At 36.3% G+C, this 16,658-nt stretch overlaps 1 protein-coding gene across 2 annotated transcripts; it reads left to right on the forward strand.

Annotated features, from left to right (window-relative positions):
* Positions 1 to 136: 136 nt before the first annotated feature.
* Positions 137 to 7,982, forward strand: LOC111867979 (protein seele). 2 transcript variants are annotated; one of them, XM_023858248.2, is made up of 5 exons: positions 137 to 265; positions 374 to 464; positions 550 to 665; positions 3,741 to 3,947; positions 7,671 to 7,982. In XM_023858248.2, the coding sequence occupies exons 1-5, from the start codon at positions 200 to 202 to the stop codon at positions 7,830 to 7,832; spliced, it is 642 nt and encodes a 213-aa protein (XP_023714016.1). In that variant the 5' UTR covers positions 137 to 199; the 3' UTR covers positions 7,833 to 7,982. The 2 variants fall into 2 exon arrangements, with proteins under 2 accessions (XP_023714016.1, XP_023714017.1); XM_023858249.2 differs by having other exon boundaries at positions 155 to 276; positions 7,671 to 7,980.
* The last annotated feature ends 8,676 nt before the right edge of the window (positions 7,983 to 16,658 follow it).

The raw sequence follows: 16,658 nt of genomic DNA on the forward strand, positions 1-16,658 counted from the left end.
TTAAAAACAAACATAAATTCTTTCACATATGGTTGTAATTCGCCATCTTAAAAGTGTATACAATGGTACCAATGTCACAAATGTAGTATATTGACTTAAAGAGAAATTTCTTACTAACACTTGTTGCAACGCGCATTTAGTAGAGATAAAACATAGCCGTTTAACCAATGACACACACGCAACGTGTAAGACTGTTGTTATGACTTCTAAGTTTTGTAAACGTCATATTGATTATTTCCTTGCAGAAGCAAAGAGCTGGAAATCGGTACTGTACTCGTAAGTGATCGTGGAGAATTTTAAGATTTAATAATGTTCACGCCGCTGCCAGTATTTTTTTTGCTATGACATTATGCACGAATAATTTGTGTTTCAGATCACTATGGATTTTCTCTATAGTCTGCTGCTTGCCCTGTTCCCACACTGCATATTATCTACGGTAGACCCTAAGAACGTACGATGCTTAGGTGAGATATGTTAGTGTTTAATATTTGTTATATTTCGAACTTAATATTACGTTAGTGTTAGAGACTAACGAAATCGTCGTTTCAGTGTGCCGCAGTGTAGTAGAAGAAATTGACAGTGTAATACAGAAAGTTGATCCAAAGAGAACTATGGAAATTGGAAGTTACAGACTAGATTCGAAGGGAAACCAAAAACAGAAAACTGTAAGTAGCTGTATCCAGCTGTCAGTTCAGTATTAGATTCTCATACACACGTTCTCTTATATGACATTTTTGAACCATTACCGTTTCTTTGAACGCTTAGTGTACTGCAGTTTTTAAGGGGGAGGAAAGGAGATGGGCAGTTTCATATATGATGGCATATATTTACATTCATTTTGATATTTTACATCTTGTTTATGCAATGGACACCAGGTATATAATCTGCCTAGTCCAGATGTTAGCATTGTATGACAATGAAAGAAGTTGTAAACTGTTTGACGTTCCTGTGCAACTTCTGCATGCAGTTCTTGATAAGTTGATTTGAAACTTTTGACTCAGCCAAATTATAAATCAGCCTTCATGTAAATATTGATTTTATGAGGTTAGAGCATCCTTCCATCATCAGAATTCTCATAAAAATGGACAAAAAGTTATGAACATATGTTGGCTGTGTATCTTCCATATACTAAGTGACATATTAGTCTAAACAGTTCAAGTGAAATAGGGAATCTGCTGAAGATGACCCTCATACTCGAAGGCTAGCAGAAGTGACTGCATGAATTGCATCAAAAATTCAAGACGAGGCAATTCAGGACAGGCACTCGAAGGTGTCGCTAGCTGCTCAAGAATGCATTGTGTCAAAACTTTCTGTTTTGGTCATCCTCCAAAATCACCTGAGCATGGCAGGTCACGTCAAGTTCTGAGAATCCTGACTTGACTTCAGAAGCATTGCAGAGTTTAGTATTTGTAATTTTATGAAGTGGAGTCAGAAATATTTCTCTTAACAATTATTACAGGTGATGAAATCTGGAGCCCTCACCAGGCTGCTGAAACAAACGGGGGTGATTGCAGTGGAATCACCCACTTCCAAGAAATGTTGAGCACCACTGTTGGCTAGAAATATCAGCCATGGTGTTCTGAAGCAGATTTTGCCTGTGGACTACATTCCACAAAACACAGTGGTTACTGGGGATACTACTATAGCAGTGCTTTGGAATTTGGAGGCCATTAAGGGTGAAGAGAGGTGATAAGGGGTCTTGTGCAGAAGTCACAAAAAGCTGTCACTGCTGTAAGGGACCATGACTTTGGGAAATTAAACCAGTTACCCTACAGTCAAAATATGTCTGTCAGTGATTATTTCCTGTTCTGTAAACTAAAGAAATACTTGTAGATGTTAGTTTTCAGTCGATGATGAACTTATAACTACGGTTTCAGAGTGGTTTAAGGAGCAAGAAAAAGACCTCTATTTTACAAGATTTTCTTCTCTCTCTGTGAAATAGAGGATGTGTGTTGTTTTCAAGATTATATTGCTAGTGTCCTTCATATATTCACATAGCAAATAGCAAAACGGACTGGGCTTCTTTCCTTTTTACAGATCCATTCATCTAGATACGGTAAAGGTCAAACTGTTCCTGTGCTTAATTTACTACGCAAATGACCAGAAGATGTATGGGGAAGCAGATGTATAGATCCATGGTACTAGTTGGAAGGGAATGATCAGCTTCATGTCCTGGCCTCTTTACCCCTGAGGAAAGGGCCCCCAATTGGATACAAGGCTGGGTGTGCCCCAAAACTTGTCTGGGTGATGTGGAGAGGAGAAAAATCTTGCCTGTGCTGGGATTTGAACTCTGGCCCCTTGGCTGTTCTGACTTCCTCATGTAGATACTATAGATAATATTTAAATGCTAAATAGAAATTGCAAGTTATAATAGATGGGACATTCTGTTTCTCTGAAACCAGTCTGTTCTTCTTACGCCTTAAACTCTAATAACTGTTATCTTCCTGACATCTTCAGCAACATATTTCAGAGCCAGAAGATCACAGTTTTTATGTGTTTATTGTTATAATTACAGTGCCCTTCTTGTGTGCCATGTTTGATTTTACTTCATCCATCCTGTGAAAGCTATTTTTGTTGTTACTACCGATATAACAAAAGTATCCAACTGTACCATAATTCAAGCATTGTCAGCGTTAAGACTGGAGAACCTATTGAAGCTTGTTTGCTACTGTACAAATGCCAACAGTAAAATCTTATCAGTGTAATTAAATTCTGTTCAGTAAGGGGACACTATGGTCTATTCAAGCAGATTCCAGATGGCACTGAAGAAAATAATAAAAATCCATTAAATACTATGTTTCATGCAATATTTGTACAGATATTTATGATTTAAGTTAAATATTAATTTGGACTGCTGCAGTGTTATTTTAGGAGCCTGGGTAGTGTAGTTGGTATAGCGACTGGCTACGGGCTGGATGACAAAGGGGTCAGAGTTGAAGTCCCAGCAGGGTCAAGTATTTCCTCTTCCCCATGTCATCCAGACCAGCTCTGGGATCAAGGCAACCTCCTATCCAATGAGTACCAGAGGCTCTTTCCCTGGGGCTAAAGTGCCTGGGGCATGAAGCTGATCTCTCTCTCACCTTCAGCTAGTGCCGAGGTCAGGAAAACGTGGATCTATACATCTACTCCCCTATATGCCTTCATGGAGTAGTGCTTAATTAGTTAAGCATATTGACAACTTTACCTTTTTATGTAGTATTATTTTAAATTCTACAAGGACTGTGGGTTAGAAAAGGGTTACAATTAATGCACAGATGCAAATTGCATTCTTTTCCTTAGTTCAGTATAACATTACTTCTCAAGGTGTGCACATGTGTGTAAGCACATACCTGTCTGTGCTGATACACATATAAGATGAAAGGTAAAGTTGTCCCTGTGCATAATTAATTAAGCACCACGCTATTAAGACGTATGGTGCAGTGAAGGTATAGTTCCACAATTCTTAGCTTTTGATGTGAGTGGTTGGCTTCTACTATATATTCCACATCTGATCGGCCGTGGGGATTCGTTGTGCTGACCACGCAACACCCTCTATCTGCAAAAGTTGGCACTAAACTTTATCAACAAGCGGCAGTCGCTTGGTCGGTATGGTTTGCTTGAAGACTGAAATCACGGAGTTTGATCTTCGGTATTAAATTGTCATGTTTTTATTCTTGTAAAAGACAGTAAAACATATCATGTCTCCATGGAACTATCGACTTGGTTAGTAACAGCAGGACTGAACAGGTGACTTGTTGCAGGTGCCTTACGCCCGTTCAGAGATGCATCTCACAGATGTTCTTGAGACAATTTGCAATAAGATGGACGATTATGTGAGAGCTACTTACAAGACTTCAGGAGAATTGACACTTTTGCGTCTCATTGGTGCAGATGGACAGATGAATCCAGAACTTAGTCATGTGGACATTGTCCAGGATTCAGATCTCAACAAAAGTCTAAAATTTTATGTAAGTCACACTAATGGTACTTGGTGTTTACTTGCACCTGATCTTTGTTTCCCAGATTATAGAAGGGAAAGAATGCATTTAACCACTTGTTTCAAAAGTGAAATAGAGAGATGACTAGACTTATTAGAGAATTTATATAAAATAATTCATACTAATGATAAATTTAGATAGAAGGCTGTTACTTTATGTTTTCATTTGTGACATAATCGTAATAACCCAATGAAACTTATGTTGTAAGGTATAGATATTTACACCAAATTTCCAAAGTTAATTTGTTGCATTAGGTCTTCTCCGTCTCAGTTTTCAAATTGTAAACAGTATTTAGACACTAACTGATTTGCACCATGAGGATGCAAAGATATAAAATGCAGACATCAGCTGAGATGAGGAGATATGCAGGGTGTTAAAAAAAAAGGGTTACCAGCTTTAAGGGAGTATAGTACTCAAATAAGCAAAAACGTCCCAATCAATGTATGTCCAGATATCAGTGCCTGCTGATATATGGGTGCATTTTGCATTTAACTGGATACTACTAGGATAACATTGCACTATGTATTAACAGGTCAGTTTGTTTACCTTTCATTTGTATGCGTTGTGAATGTCTCGGTAGATGCGATATATGAGGGTAAGTCAATAAGTAAGTTACAAATGGATATAAAACTTAAACAAATAAGAGTACTGATTTCAAAAATGCTTTTATTTCTCAACATAATATCCCTGTACATCGAGGCACGTGTCCCATCATTTCACAAGTCCCTGAAAACCAGCAGCATAAAATTCTTTGGGCTGCTGTCGGAACCAGGTGGAGACTTCCCTTTCTACAGCTTCAATGTTGGGAAAATGTTCAGCTGAAAGATGTTTAAGAGGGCTGAAAAAATGGAAGTCACTTGGAGTAAGACTCATCACCTATGACAGTTCGGGCTAGCATATCGTGTCCATCATGGTAGTGATTGAGATGCTGTAATGCCAGACCCATTCTTTACACTTTGTGTTGTTGGGTCAGCATGCGCGGCACCCATCATGCACAGACTTTGTGAAAACCTAACCTGTCGTAAGACATCCATTTGTTCGGCCCTCTTAAACGTCATCTTTCAGCTGAACATTTTCCCGATAATGAAGCTGTAGAAAGGGAAGTCACCGCCTGGTTCCCACAGCAGCCNGATGTGCATTTCATGCATGGCTGTGCCAGTGGAAATTCTCAGAAAACACATTGCCTCTAACAGATTATCCACAATGCAGAATTCCATCCCACAAATTGTAACCCAAACTTGACCAGCAACTGAGCAATCTGGGTCCTTTTGCTCCATGGATATCGATCCTGGAAGGCCTCAAGCAGTTCAGATTCCCAATATGGAAGTTTGTGTATTACGAAGAGTGGAAGAAGATCCCAGAAGCAGTATGTGAAGAACTGCAGCTGCTGAAGGTCCTGGTATTCCCCTTGTCTGGAGAATTATTCATAAGAATTACTTTACTCCTACCCCATCCAGTGAGTGCAAGCCCTCACTTCTCCAACCATTGTGCAAGGGTAGTGCTTTTCTAGTGGCTTCTCTCAAAATTTGACCACCTCTATGGTCTAGTGGTCAGAGTTCCTGCGTACAGATCCAGAAATCTTGGTTCAATTCCCAGTGCTACCAGATTTTCTGGGAAGTAGTGGGTCTAGAACAGGGTCTACTCAGCCTCATGAGGGTAATTGAGGAGATACTTCAAGTAAATAAATTAACGGCCGTGGGGATTCGTTGCACTCACCACGCAACACCCTCTGTCAGCTAAAGTTGGCACTAACTGTGCCGACAAGCAGCAGTTGCTTAGTCAGTATAGTTCACTTGTAGACTGAAGCCACAGAGTTTGTTTATTTATTTTCTCCCCAAATTCATTGTAACCACATAGTTTTTAGCTAACATCCTATTTACTGATCAAGTGCAATTCACAAGGGATGGTATTGTGTACTTCATAATAGCTTTGTCTGGGTGGATAACAGTCCCCACACCACTGAGGCATCAAAACATATAGGTTTCTGTCAATGTCTAGGTGGGCATCTTAGATGATCAACTCTTAGGACCAGATGTCTTACCTAACAGACTAACAGGTGCAGTGTACCATCATTTTCTTGTGATTGATTTACCAGTACTCCTGGAACATGTGCCTCTTCATCAGCGACAACATGTGGTTTATGCATGATGAGGCACCACCTCATTTTCTCTGCACCTGATCAGACTCTTAGTGAACAGACACTAGGATGAGGAAGCCCAGTCGCCTGACCTGTACAGTCCCTTTACCTTAATCCTTTGGACTTTTGGCCATGAGGACACCTAACGACTTTGGTGTATTTAGCGTTGATCAATGACTTAGAGGTATTACAGCAATGAGAAGAGAATACCTGTCAGGAGATTTGAGTGAAACTAGGAATTTTCGACAGAATGTGCATCTCTATGTGACAAAGAGTGGAAAGTTATTTTGAAATGCATAGGAACCATACAGAGCATATGTTCTAGATATCACATGAATAGCAGCTGTGTTTTGACTGGCATTCGTTTCTGGACATATGTTGTCTGGGAATTTTTGTTCATTTGAGCACTATACTTCCTTAAAGCCTGTGACCAATTTTTTTTAAACCCTGTAACAGACCAGAGAAAGAGTGAACACACAAGTTCTCATGTGAGGAAAGAAAAGAATGCAAAAACTTATCACGAGACATTCCTTGTGGAAGCACCAGCAGATGATGATGCTTTCACTTGTCAAGGGAACAAATAATTCTTTATATAGAAATCATGTTATCTGCATGCTTGCAATGAGTGAAAGTTTGTGGTTTAACAAGTCTTGTATTATGTACAACCTTTTGACATAGTGGCTTTGTTTAGATGGCATTTAATCCAGTATTTATTCATGCCTCTTTCCCCTTCAGTAAACAAAATTAAATGCCTGATAAATTTCCCCTCTCCTCCCATAGAAATATGTTTCCAAACATTAAAATGGTCCCAGTCTTAATCTCGTTATATGTACAGTAAATGAGAAATATTTAAGCAAAAATATAGATGAATTTGATTTGTTTCATTTTGGTCCATCACGCTAACAGTTACAATTATAAAAGACAAGTCCATCCAGTGTGACTATTTCAGTTTTCTCACTTGATGATTCACTAGCCTTACATGTTTTGATCCATTTGGATCATCTTCAGAGGCACCAAACACTTTTTAGAAACCACTATCACAACAGTTGTCATATCAAATACACAGCACAGCACAGCACAGCGGGCCAAGAAATCATAACGGACGATACTAAGAATCTCCCTAATCAAGTTACATAGGAGGCACAACATCGGCCACCTAGAAGAGAGCCGACAGAGGTTATTGACATGAACCGTATGGTTTATGTGTTTTAATTTTTAACAAAGTTTTTAAAACTTTAAAACAACTTTAAATATTTCTGTAACTAGAAAGGCTGCTGTGACTGATAGATGGAACATTGTGTACTTGGACATTACATGTGTATTTGATTGACAACTGTTGTGATAGTGGTTTCAAAAAAGTGTTTGGTGCCTCTGAAGATGATCCAAATGGATCGAAACATGTAAGGCTAGTGAATCATCAAGTGAGAAAACTGAAATAGTCACATTGGACGGACTTGTCTTTTATAATTGTAAAAATATAGATCCTTATGAGACTTTTTCAGAAGTTTGATAAACATTGATACAGAGGCGACATGTACTTCTTTTTCCATGTGCAGTGTGAAGGGATTGTGGAGGAATATGAAGAGAACATCCTGCGATTGTTTGCCAGAGATGCGGACAATATTGACATCAAACTATGCTCCACTGAGGCAAAATTGTGTTCCCACTCCGAGTCAGATGTGGATGACTATGAGTTTGAGGATAAAGATGAACTGTGATGATGTGTTGAAGTGTAGACAGTGTAATTAAATTTTTTACTATTGCATTCCTTGTTCATAACTGTAATATTTTTTTACCATAAATGTATTTAATATGTCTTCCAGGGTGTTTAAATTGAAATACAAGAATTATTTTCTGTTACTGCATTGTTATAACAATAAAATAGAAAGTTTTCAGCTGATGTTTGACATTCAGTGATCAACTTCCCTAAAACCATGCTGATGAAAGTGAATTTCCCTTCATCCCCCAAAATTCAGTGTTTACTCATGACACATTTTGTGAGTTATCTTTTTCTCTAAACACAATTTACAATTATTGAACCTTTGGATTAAAGTGGGGTCCCTAGTTACCATGGAATGGTGTGTCCTCTCATTACGGATGGAGAAGATGGCCTCTATATATAGAGGGTAACTGTGAACATACTGCATAAGCAATCACAGACATCTGACAAGGGGCTAAGAATTCTTTACTATAAAAGAAAACACTTGTTACAAAATGTTACACAGTGCTTTGGATTTACATGGATTCATGGAAATATATACAGTTGAGCCATTACTACCTAACACTAGCCCTTTTGAGGTTGAAATTGCGAATGCAAAGTTGTAAAGGTATAAATCACCAGATACTGATCAAATTCCAGGAAAACTGATTCATATTCATATTTATTTGCATTCATACTGTTACAGCTGCAACACTTGAACAAGTCAACTCACTAAATACATCATTGTTAAAAGCTCTAAAATCCTAGAATGTATTAGACTAAAAATAAAACTGTACTTGCCTTACAACATCACTAAAAATTTTAAAAATATAACAATAACTACTACAATTCCCTTTTCTTCTCTTTTTTTGTTAATTAAAAAAACCTTGCTATGCTTCCTCATGTCCCTGTTGAAGAAACTCATTCAATGTATGGAAAGGACGATCAAATAAAAATAATTTTAATTTATGTTTAAATTCGTTACATCCCTTTGACTTTTTAACTTCCAAAGGAAGTATATTATATAATTTAATGCCCACATTAATAACACTTTTCTTAAAAACTGATGTGTTACATTGTTGTACATGAAGATCATCTTTCCTCCTAGTATTATACTCGTATAAATCAGTATTTCTCGTAGTGTATATATTATATCTCTTAAAATAACACAACACCTCTATGATGTACAAGGACGTAATAGTTAAAATCTTCAATTCTTTAAATAAAGGTCTGCATGACACTCTGTTATTTACACCTTTCATGAAACGAAGCATCCTTTTTTGTATTTTAAAGACTTTAATACTTTTATTTTCTCCTCCCCAAAAAATCAACCCATAACTTACCAACGATTGAAATTTGGCAAAGTATATATTCCTGAGTATATGTAAACTTACCTCATCTTTCAAAGATTTAATAATATAACATACCTTATTCAATTTTGAACACAAGCACTGAATATGTACACTCCATTTGAGGTTTTGAGTTATATTAATACCTAAAAATCTAAACTGAGATGTATACTTAATTTTTATATTATTAAAAATAATATCTGGCCCTGAGATGTTATGCGGTTTCTTTAACCGGAATAACATAGCTTTAGTTCGCTTTGAAACACAAGGTGAAACATTATGTTCTGAGATCCACAAACTTACTAATTCTGTTTGGAATATGGACTTACTATTGGAACTTGTATAGGGCATTGTGTACCAGCACTACCAGAAAATATATGGCAGAATATTACTGATGGGTTTACTGCCATGTGTCTACAAGTAACTGAACAATCAAGGCAGACATTCATAAAACAATAGCAACTGTGCATTAACTGTAACAGTCAGCACTTCAGGCACCTTTTGCAAATCCGTGTATTGGCTCAAAATGCGAAGTTAATCATTCAGATTGATATTTGAGATATTTCACTTCTATTGTATATTGCTGAATTCTATTATAATCAGAACGGTGCTTTGTGATCAGAGTTTTTTTTTTCCTTGGCACTACAGCCCCAGTGGGCCTAGGCCCACCTCCATGAACTCCGTTCACTTCGGTTTTTCTCGATCTTACACATACGGTAGGACTCCTTGGGTGAGTGATCAGCTCATCGCAAGGCCTCTAACTGTACACAAACACAGAAAAACGCACACAAACATCCATGCCCTGAGTGGGATTCGAACCCATGATCCCGACTTCCGAGCAAGCAAAGACAGTGCATGCTTTAGACCGCTCGGCTACCGTGACCAGCTGATCAGAGTTTAGGATGTCAAAAAATAGGGTGCCATTTGAAAACATGCTAGTGGCCTTGATATCTCATTAAAAATGATTATAAACAAATTGTATACAGTATTACTTGTCCCCTCTGAAACAAAACAACATCATGGAAAACTTTTTATTCAGTGCTAAATAAAAGGGTTACTTCAAGTGATCAAGATAAATGGGACACCTGTATAATAAACAAGATTTGATAATTAACCTAATATATGATGACCAGACATGAATTAACAATGAATACAGTAGCCGAGTGTTATTCCTTTAATGTTTCAGCTACCATATATGGGGATATTGGTCTGGAATACAACATATCCCATGTGTTTTCTAGTCACCTATGAATGTCTGATATACCCTCTTGTCCAATTTCAGTAAATGAATTACAAAATTTTCAAGTGTCTACATAAGTGGGCAATTTTCTGTTCTAATTCCTCACAGAACTTATCCTTTACATAATTACACTAATCCTCAAATAGGACATCTGCATATTACTATGTCAACATCACACCACCATCCTCAAGAATTATATGGCATCCTGTGTTAATGACGCTACATTCTTAACTGCTTCTTCACCAAACCAATTCTGAAGCTGTTGTCCTTGTTTCATTTCCATAGTCAAATGCTTCTCTTTTCTGTGAATACTCTAACAGCAGGCCATACACTCACTATGTTATCTGCAGACTTGAACCATAGCAAGGAAGCCTGTGACTAAGGTCTGCAAAGAACAAAGCTGTCATCAGTCAGAACATGTTTATGGATAAAGACATTGTCAAGAAGTCCGTGGATGTGACCTTGGTCAAAGTCTTTCACTTTGGCTAAAACCTTTACCAATAAATTTTCTTATCCACAAGGAAGTTATATGATGGTAATTTTTAAAGCAAGAACCATTTTGTTATAAACAAAAGAAAACTTTATTCATCCAAATAATTTTAATGTCACTACTAGTTAACAACATAATTTTATTTTTCTATGTAGTCCCCATTGCAATTCAGGGATCTGTTCAGACATTGCACGAGTCTGATGATCCACTGATCACAGAAGTTGTCTGCCAGTCAATTTAACCAATCCATAACTACCTGTTCATCTGTGAGCATTGTTGGAACCCATCTGGCACAAATTTTTGTGTATTGGAGTTGAACTGAGACAGTCTCATAGAGGACAGATTGTGAAACTTCATGAAGCTCATTAATAGTGAATTGCCTGTTTTCATGAATGTAAGCATCAACCCTGCCTTTCAAATCCTTGGTAATGACAGATGAGTGTCCAGATCGCGTTTGATTGTGCAAATGTCCTTCCCCCATTAAACAAATGACACCATTTATGAACACTCCCCTTGTTTGACCCCTTCCCCATACACTTTGACAAGCTGGCAATGGATTTTGGCAGGGCAACTGTTTTATGCATTCAAAAATCAAATCCCTGAATGCACTTCACAATCAATGGGATCAGTGGTTGACATGGTTCTTTATAAAGCACTGTGACACAGCAACCAGTTCACTCAGTGGCTCAGCAAACACTGTGGACATGGCAGTCCTTACTTAAAAAATTACCTATGTATATTCACATAACCAAAGTGCTACATTTTGTGTCATGGTGTGCGTCAGTAACATGCCATTAATGAATATATCGAAATGGCATTCTAAGTGAGTTGGAGAGTTTATTGTGTGAAGAGCAAAAATATAATGATGCACCTTTTAGAAAAAGAATAAATAGCCTAACTCTAGAAATCATTCAAAATCTGCATGTGTGTGTGCATGCATTCCCATGCATATGTCTGCTGCAAAAGCTCTGTGTGTATGGTTGCCTATCAGATGATCTGTCTGCCACGTGCATTCCTAAAGGCAGGCTTATATGCAAATTGTGCTTGATGACTTCTAAGCACTGACTCCAAAGCAGCTATGCTATATAAATAGCAAACATCTCAGGTGTCAAGTCCATTGTCCTCCAAATGATTTCATAGTAGAACATTTTTATGAAGAAAATTTGTTAGTCCTATGATGTAGGATCACTCATTGTTAATTACCTGCAATTGCTTATTTAATATACCGACAGCCATATTTTTCATGTTCAAACTGAGGACACACCAAGCTAAGTTCCATGAAAAAACTCAAACTGCTGTTATTCTTTAAGCATAATTAGCACTAAACTGAGACTTGTGGAGGATAACAGGTCAGACTAGAAATATGTATGGCCTAAAATGTTCAAAACTTATCATCTGCCAGAAAGGCATGTTAAAATATATTGCGTGTACTGTCTGATAAATAATTTATTTAATGATTCTTGAATATTTGTGATAACGGTCAATTTATTACACAAGTATTAATGTCAGACATTATATATTTGTCTGGAACATATGGACAATGTGTAACATAATAGTATTTGTATACTAATTTATTTCATGTTAACCTTAGGGACCCAGTGCACCTAGTATTCTCCTTGATGTCCGTATTTTTTATTAATTCCTGGTATAGTTAACAGTGCCATTTCAATATACAAGATTTTCTACAGTGATGAAGATTCATACTGTGGTCTTCTGGTGTTATCATACTGTAAATTCAGAATACTAAAATCACAATATCCTTGTCACTATTCATTTCGTGAAACATTAGTAGAACCCTATCTACTTTTCAAAATATTACAAATTAAAAAAACACAGAACTCTATTCACTAGTTTCATCTCCAGTCTGTTCATCTGAGCCAAGAATGTAAATTGGATTTATGACCTGCTGCAAAGAGTTTTCATCCCTACAAGAATGAGAGGAAGAAAATTAAATAAGATGTTTGGCAACCTATATTCCCCATAAACCATTATTGGAACAATTAATGTTGGATCATTATATATATCACCAGAATATTAAGGGACTAAGGAATAAAACAATTGCATTAATAAACTCATTACTTCCAAAACTCCCCCAAATACACATCATTTAAAGGAACTCAAATTGGAAAGAACATCATTGGTACACTATAATTTATGGGCTAAGTTTTGTAGAGAAAACCTAAAAAATGGTGGAGCAAGTATTTTTGTTCATAAATCATTAAGCTTTTTTACTATTAACCTACAAGAATTTAGCAAAGAACAGGATATTGAGGTATGTGCAATTAAAATCCATTTACCAACCACAACTGTTTGTATAATATCGATTTACAGGTCTCCCAATGGGAATTTGTTATTTTTTATAAGGACTGTAGAAGCTATTTTAAATAAACTATATGATGCTAATCAACATTTCATTATTTGTAGGGATTTAAATATAAATTATCTTGATAACAGCTGCAAAAAAAAAACAGCAATTAGACACCTTATTTGCCACTTCCAACTTAACCAGTACTGTTCATTTCCCAACTAGAGTGCAAAATGGTGTAGCAATAGCTATTGACAATATTTTTATTGATGTATCAAAAAATGTAGATTACACCATATATCCTCATATAAATGGGCTATCGGACAATGATGCACAAATTATCAAGTTAAATAATTTCAAAACACAAGGGCAGTATAATGTAACACAAATCATAAGAAATTTTAACAAACATTCCGTAATTAATTTTAAGAATACACTGAGTTTCAAGACATGGGATGATATCTTTGCAGGGAACGACGTTGACATAATATTTAATAACTTTCTTAATACATATCTAAGAATCTTTTATTCCAGTTTTACTATAAGAAAAATAAAGAATAAACCAAACAACAGGGATAAAGATCTCATGTATAAATAAAAGAAATCTGTATTTACAGTGTAGAGCCAGTAATGATATTAACTTAAAAGAATATTATAAACAATACTGCAAAATTGTAACTAGGTCATAAATGCGGCTAAAAACTATATTATGATATGAGGATATTAACCTCTAAAAATAAAATGAAAACTACCTGGAATATAATTAAAACTGAAATAAGGAGAAAAGATAATAAAGAAGATATACAGTACCTGGATATTAAGGGTAATACAATATCCAACCAACAAATTCTTGCAAATAAATTCAATGATTAATTTTTAACAATCGTTGATAATATCATAGATAGTAGTAGAGTTAGTAAAACAGGTCAGCCAATACATGACAATTATCTAAATTATATGTTACAAACATACAAGGGCCCGCCCTCAAATATTCGATTTAGACATACGTCAACTTGTGAGATAGAAAAAATTATTAAATCCCTAAAAGCCAAACATTCATATGGATATGATGAGATACCAACTATAATATTGAAAGCAAGTGCCCCTTTTATCAGCTCTCCTTTAACGTGTATTATTAACAAATCCCTTTCCTCAGGTATCTTTCCAACTAGATTGAAATTCTCAGTAGTATAACCAGTATCCAAAAGTGGTGATAAACATAGTATTTCTAATTATAGACCCACATCTTTGCTACCCGCCTTCTCCAAAGTTTTCGAGAAGGTAATATACTCAAGGCTCTACAAACATTTAACCCTAAATAAGATACTTACAAGCAACCAATATGATTTTAGCAATAACTCTTCAACTAATATGGCCTCCTTCAAACTATTGAATGAAATTTTATTAGCCATGAATTAACCATCGGTGGTATATTTTGTGACCTAGAGAAAGCATTCAACTGTGTCAACCATGATATACTTTTAAAAAGATTGGAACACTATGGGATAGTAGGAACATTTAAAGTATTAAGTACATCAAACCTAAACAACAGATGTCTATTAGATAACATGAAAACTCATAACAGTACCTCCTCCAAGTGGGAGATAATAAAGCATGGTGTTCCACAAGGCTCTATCCTTGGTCCATTAATTTTCCTATTGTATGTAAATGAGCTTCCTAACGTAATAACTAGAGGCCCGATTTTGTTGCAAATGCACATTTCTTTCTTGCAAACAGAAAGTATGCTCATTTGGATATATGTATGAATTACTTCATTTCTTAAATTTTGGACATGGTTTGATGGTGCATATAAATGCATATTTTGCCTGTTTTACGAATAAGCATCATATTTTCGAAGATCTCTATTTATACTGCATATTTCCTTTTTAAAACGTTTATCATATATATTTTTTAATTTTATGTTCAAATTTTCAATCATGGTCGTGTGTATATAATTTTTCTTTTCTGTATTAGAATGTGTTGCATATTTCACTCAACATTTCGTCATGATTCATATTTCTGATGAAATACCCGGGACGGGACTTCCCCGATCCCTCTACTCGTAACTTGCCTAATCCACGTACCATCAAAGTGGACACGAAGAGATTAGTCGGAAGCGTTCACATGTAGCCGGTATCAACGTAATACTATTCAACTGATAAGGGACTTAACTTATTTATTTCTGAAGTCTCCATGAGGTTCATTATGCTTCTTCATTTGAAGCTGGGGGCCATTCACATTAGTGGTGTCTAGTGTGTAGGTAAGTTTGTTTAGCTTTCTGTAGTCATGCCAAAAGTGAAAGTAAGTCAGAAAACTAAATTACAGCTGTATCAGCNATTCCGCTGTGGAAACTAACCAATCCTACTCTGAGAAACTTCATAGAGAAGTGTACACAGTGCAAAGTGCCGGATGAATCCACTGTGCACAAAAATTATGTGAAGCTGTGTTACGATCTTACATTTGAGAGCATTAGAGATAAGATTCAAGATAATTTTATGTGGGTATCAATTGACGAAACATAAGATTGTGAGGGACAGTTTATTACAAATTGTATAGTTGGATCCCTTAATAAGAATGAACAGTCTACCCCATATCTTCTTGCGGTAGAGCAATTTGAAACCAGAAATAGCTCCACAATTTCCAAATTTTTTATCAATTCCATGAATTTACTACGGCTGAATGGCATTCAGTATGAGCGGATATTGCTCTTTGTGACTGATGCCGCAAGTTATATGATGAAACCCAGTACTGCTCTTAAAGTTATATTTCCAAATTTGACTTGTCTTGCCCGTGGGTTGCACTGTGTTGCAGAAACAATTCGTGCAAATTTTCCGCTTGTTGACAAGTTGGTGTCTTCTGTGAAGACGATATTTGTTAAAGTGCCATACAGAAAAGAAGCCTTTAAAGCAGTAACACCGAGCATTCCACTTCCAGCAGAACCAATTTTAACACAATGGGGCACGTGGCTGTGTGCAGCGAGTTATTATACCGATCATTTAGAAACAGGAATGTCGTGAATACATTTGATCTCATAAGTGTAGCATCAATTCAAATTGCCCCAAGATGTACTAAAAAACACAGAACTAGAAACTAATCTTTCCTATATATCTGCTCACTTCTCTCATCTTCCATCCGCCATTTCCTCACTGGAGGCAAGCAATAGCAATACTACTTTGTATCAGTAGTTAAGTGTGTTCAAAACCATTGTTTCCAAATTGAATTCAGTTCCTGGAAGAGTTGGTGAAGTAGTAAAGGAAAAAGTACACAACATTCTTTCAAAAAATCCAGGATATGAACAAATATGTGAAATTGAAGAAATTTTAGCCAGGAAACGTATTGAACTGCCAAGTAAAAAGTCACTAACAGTGGAGCAAATAGCGGCTCTTGTACATTCGTCCCTAAGTTCCTGCGAGGTGAAAAGAAGATTTTCCCGCTATAAGGACATCTTATGAGACAACAGG

This window comes from Cryptotermes secundus, unplaced genomic scaffold (genome assembly GCF_002891405.2).
Source record: "Cryptotermes secundus unplaced genomic scaffold, Csec_1.0 scaffold447, whole genome shotgun sequence".
NCBI classification, from domain to species: domain Eukaryota; kingdom Metazoa; phylum Arthropoda; class Insecta; order Blattodea; family Kalotermitidae; genus Cryptotermes; species Cryptotermes secundus.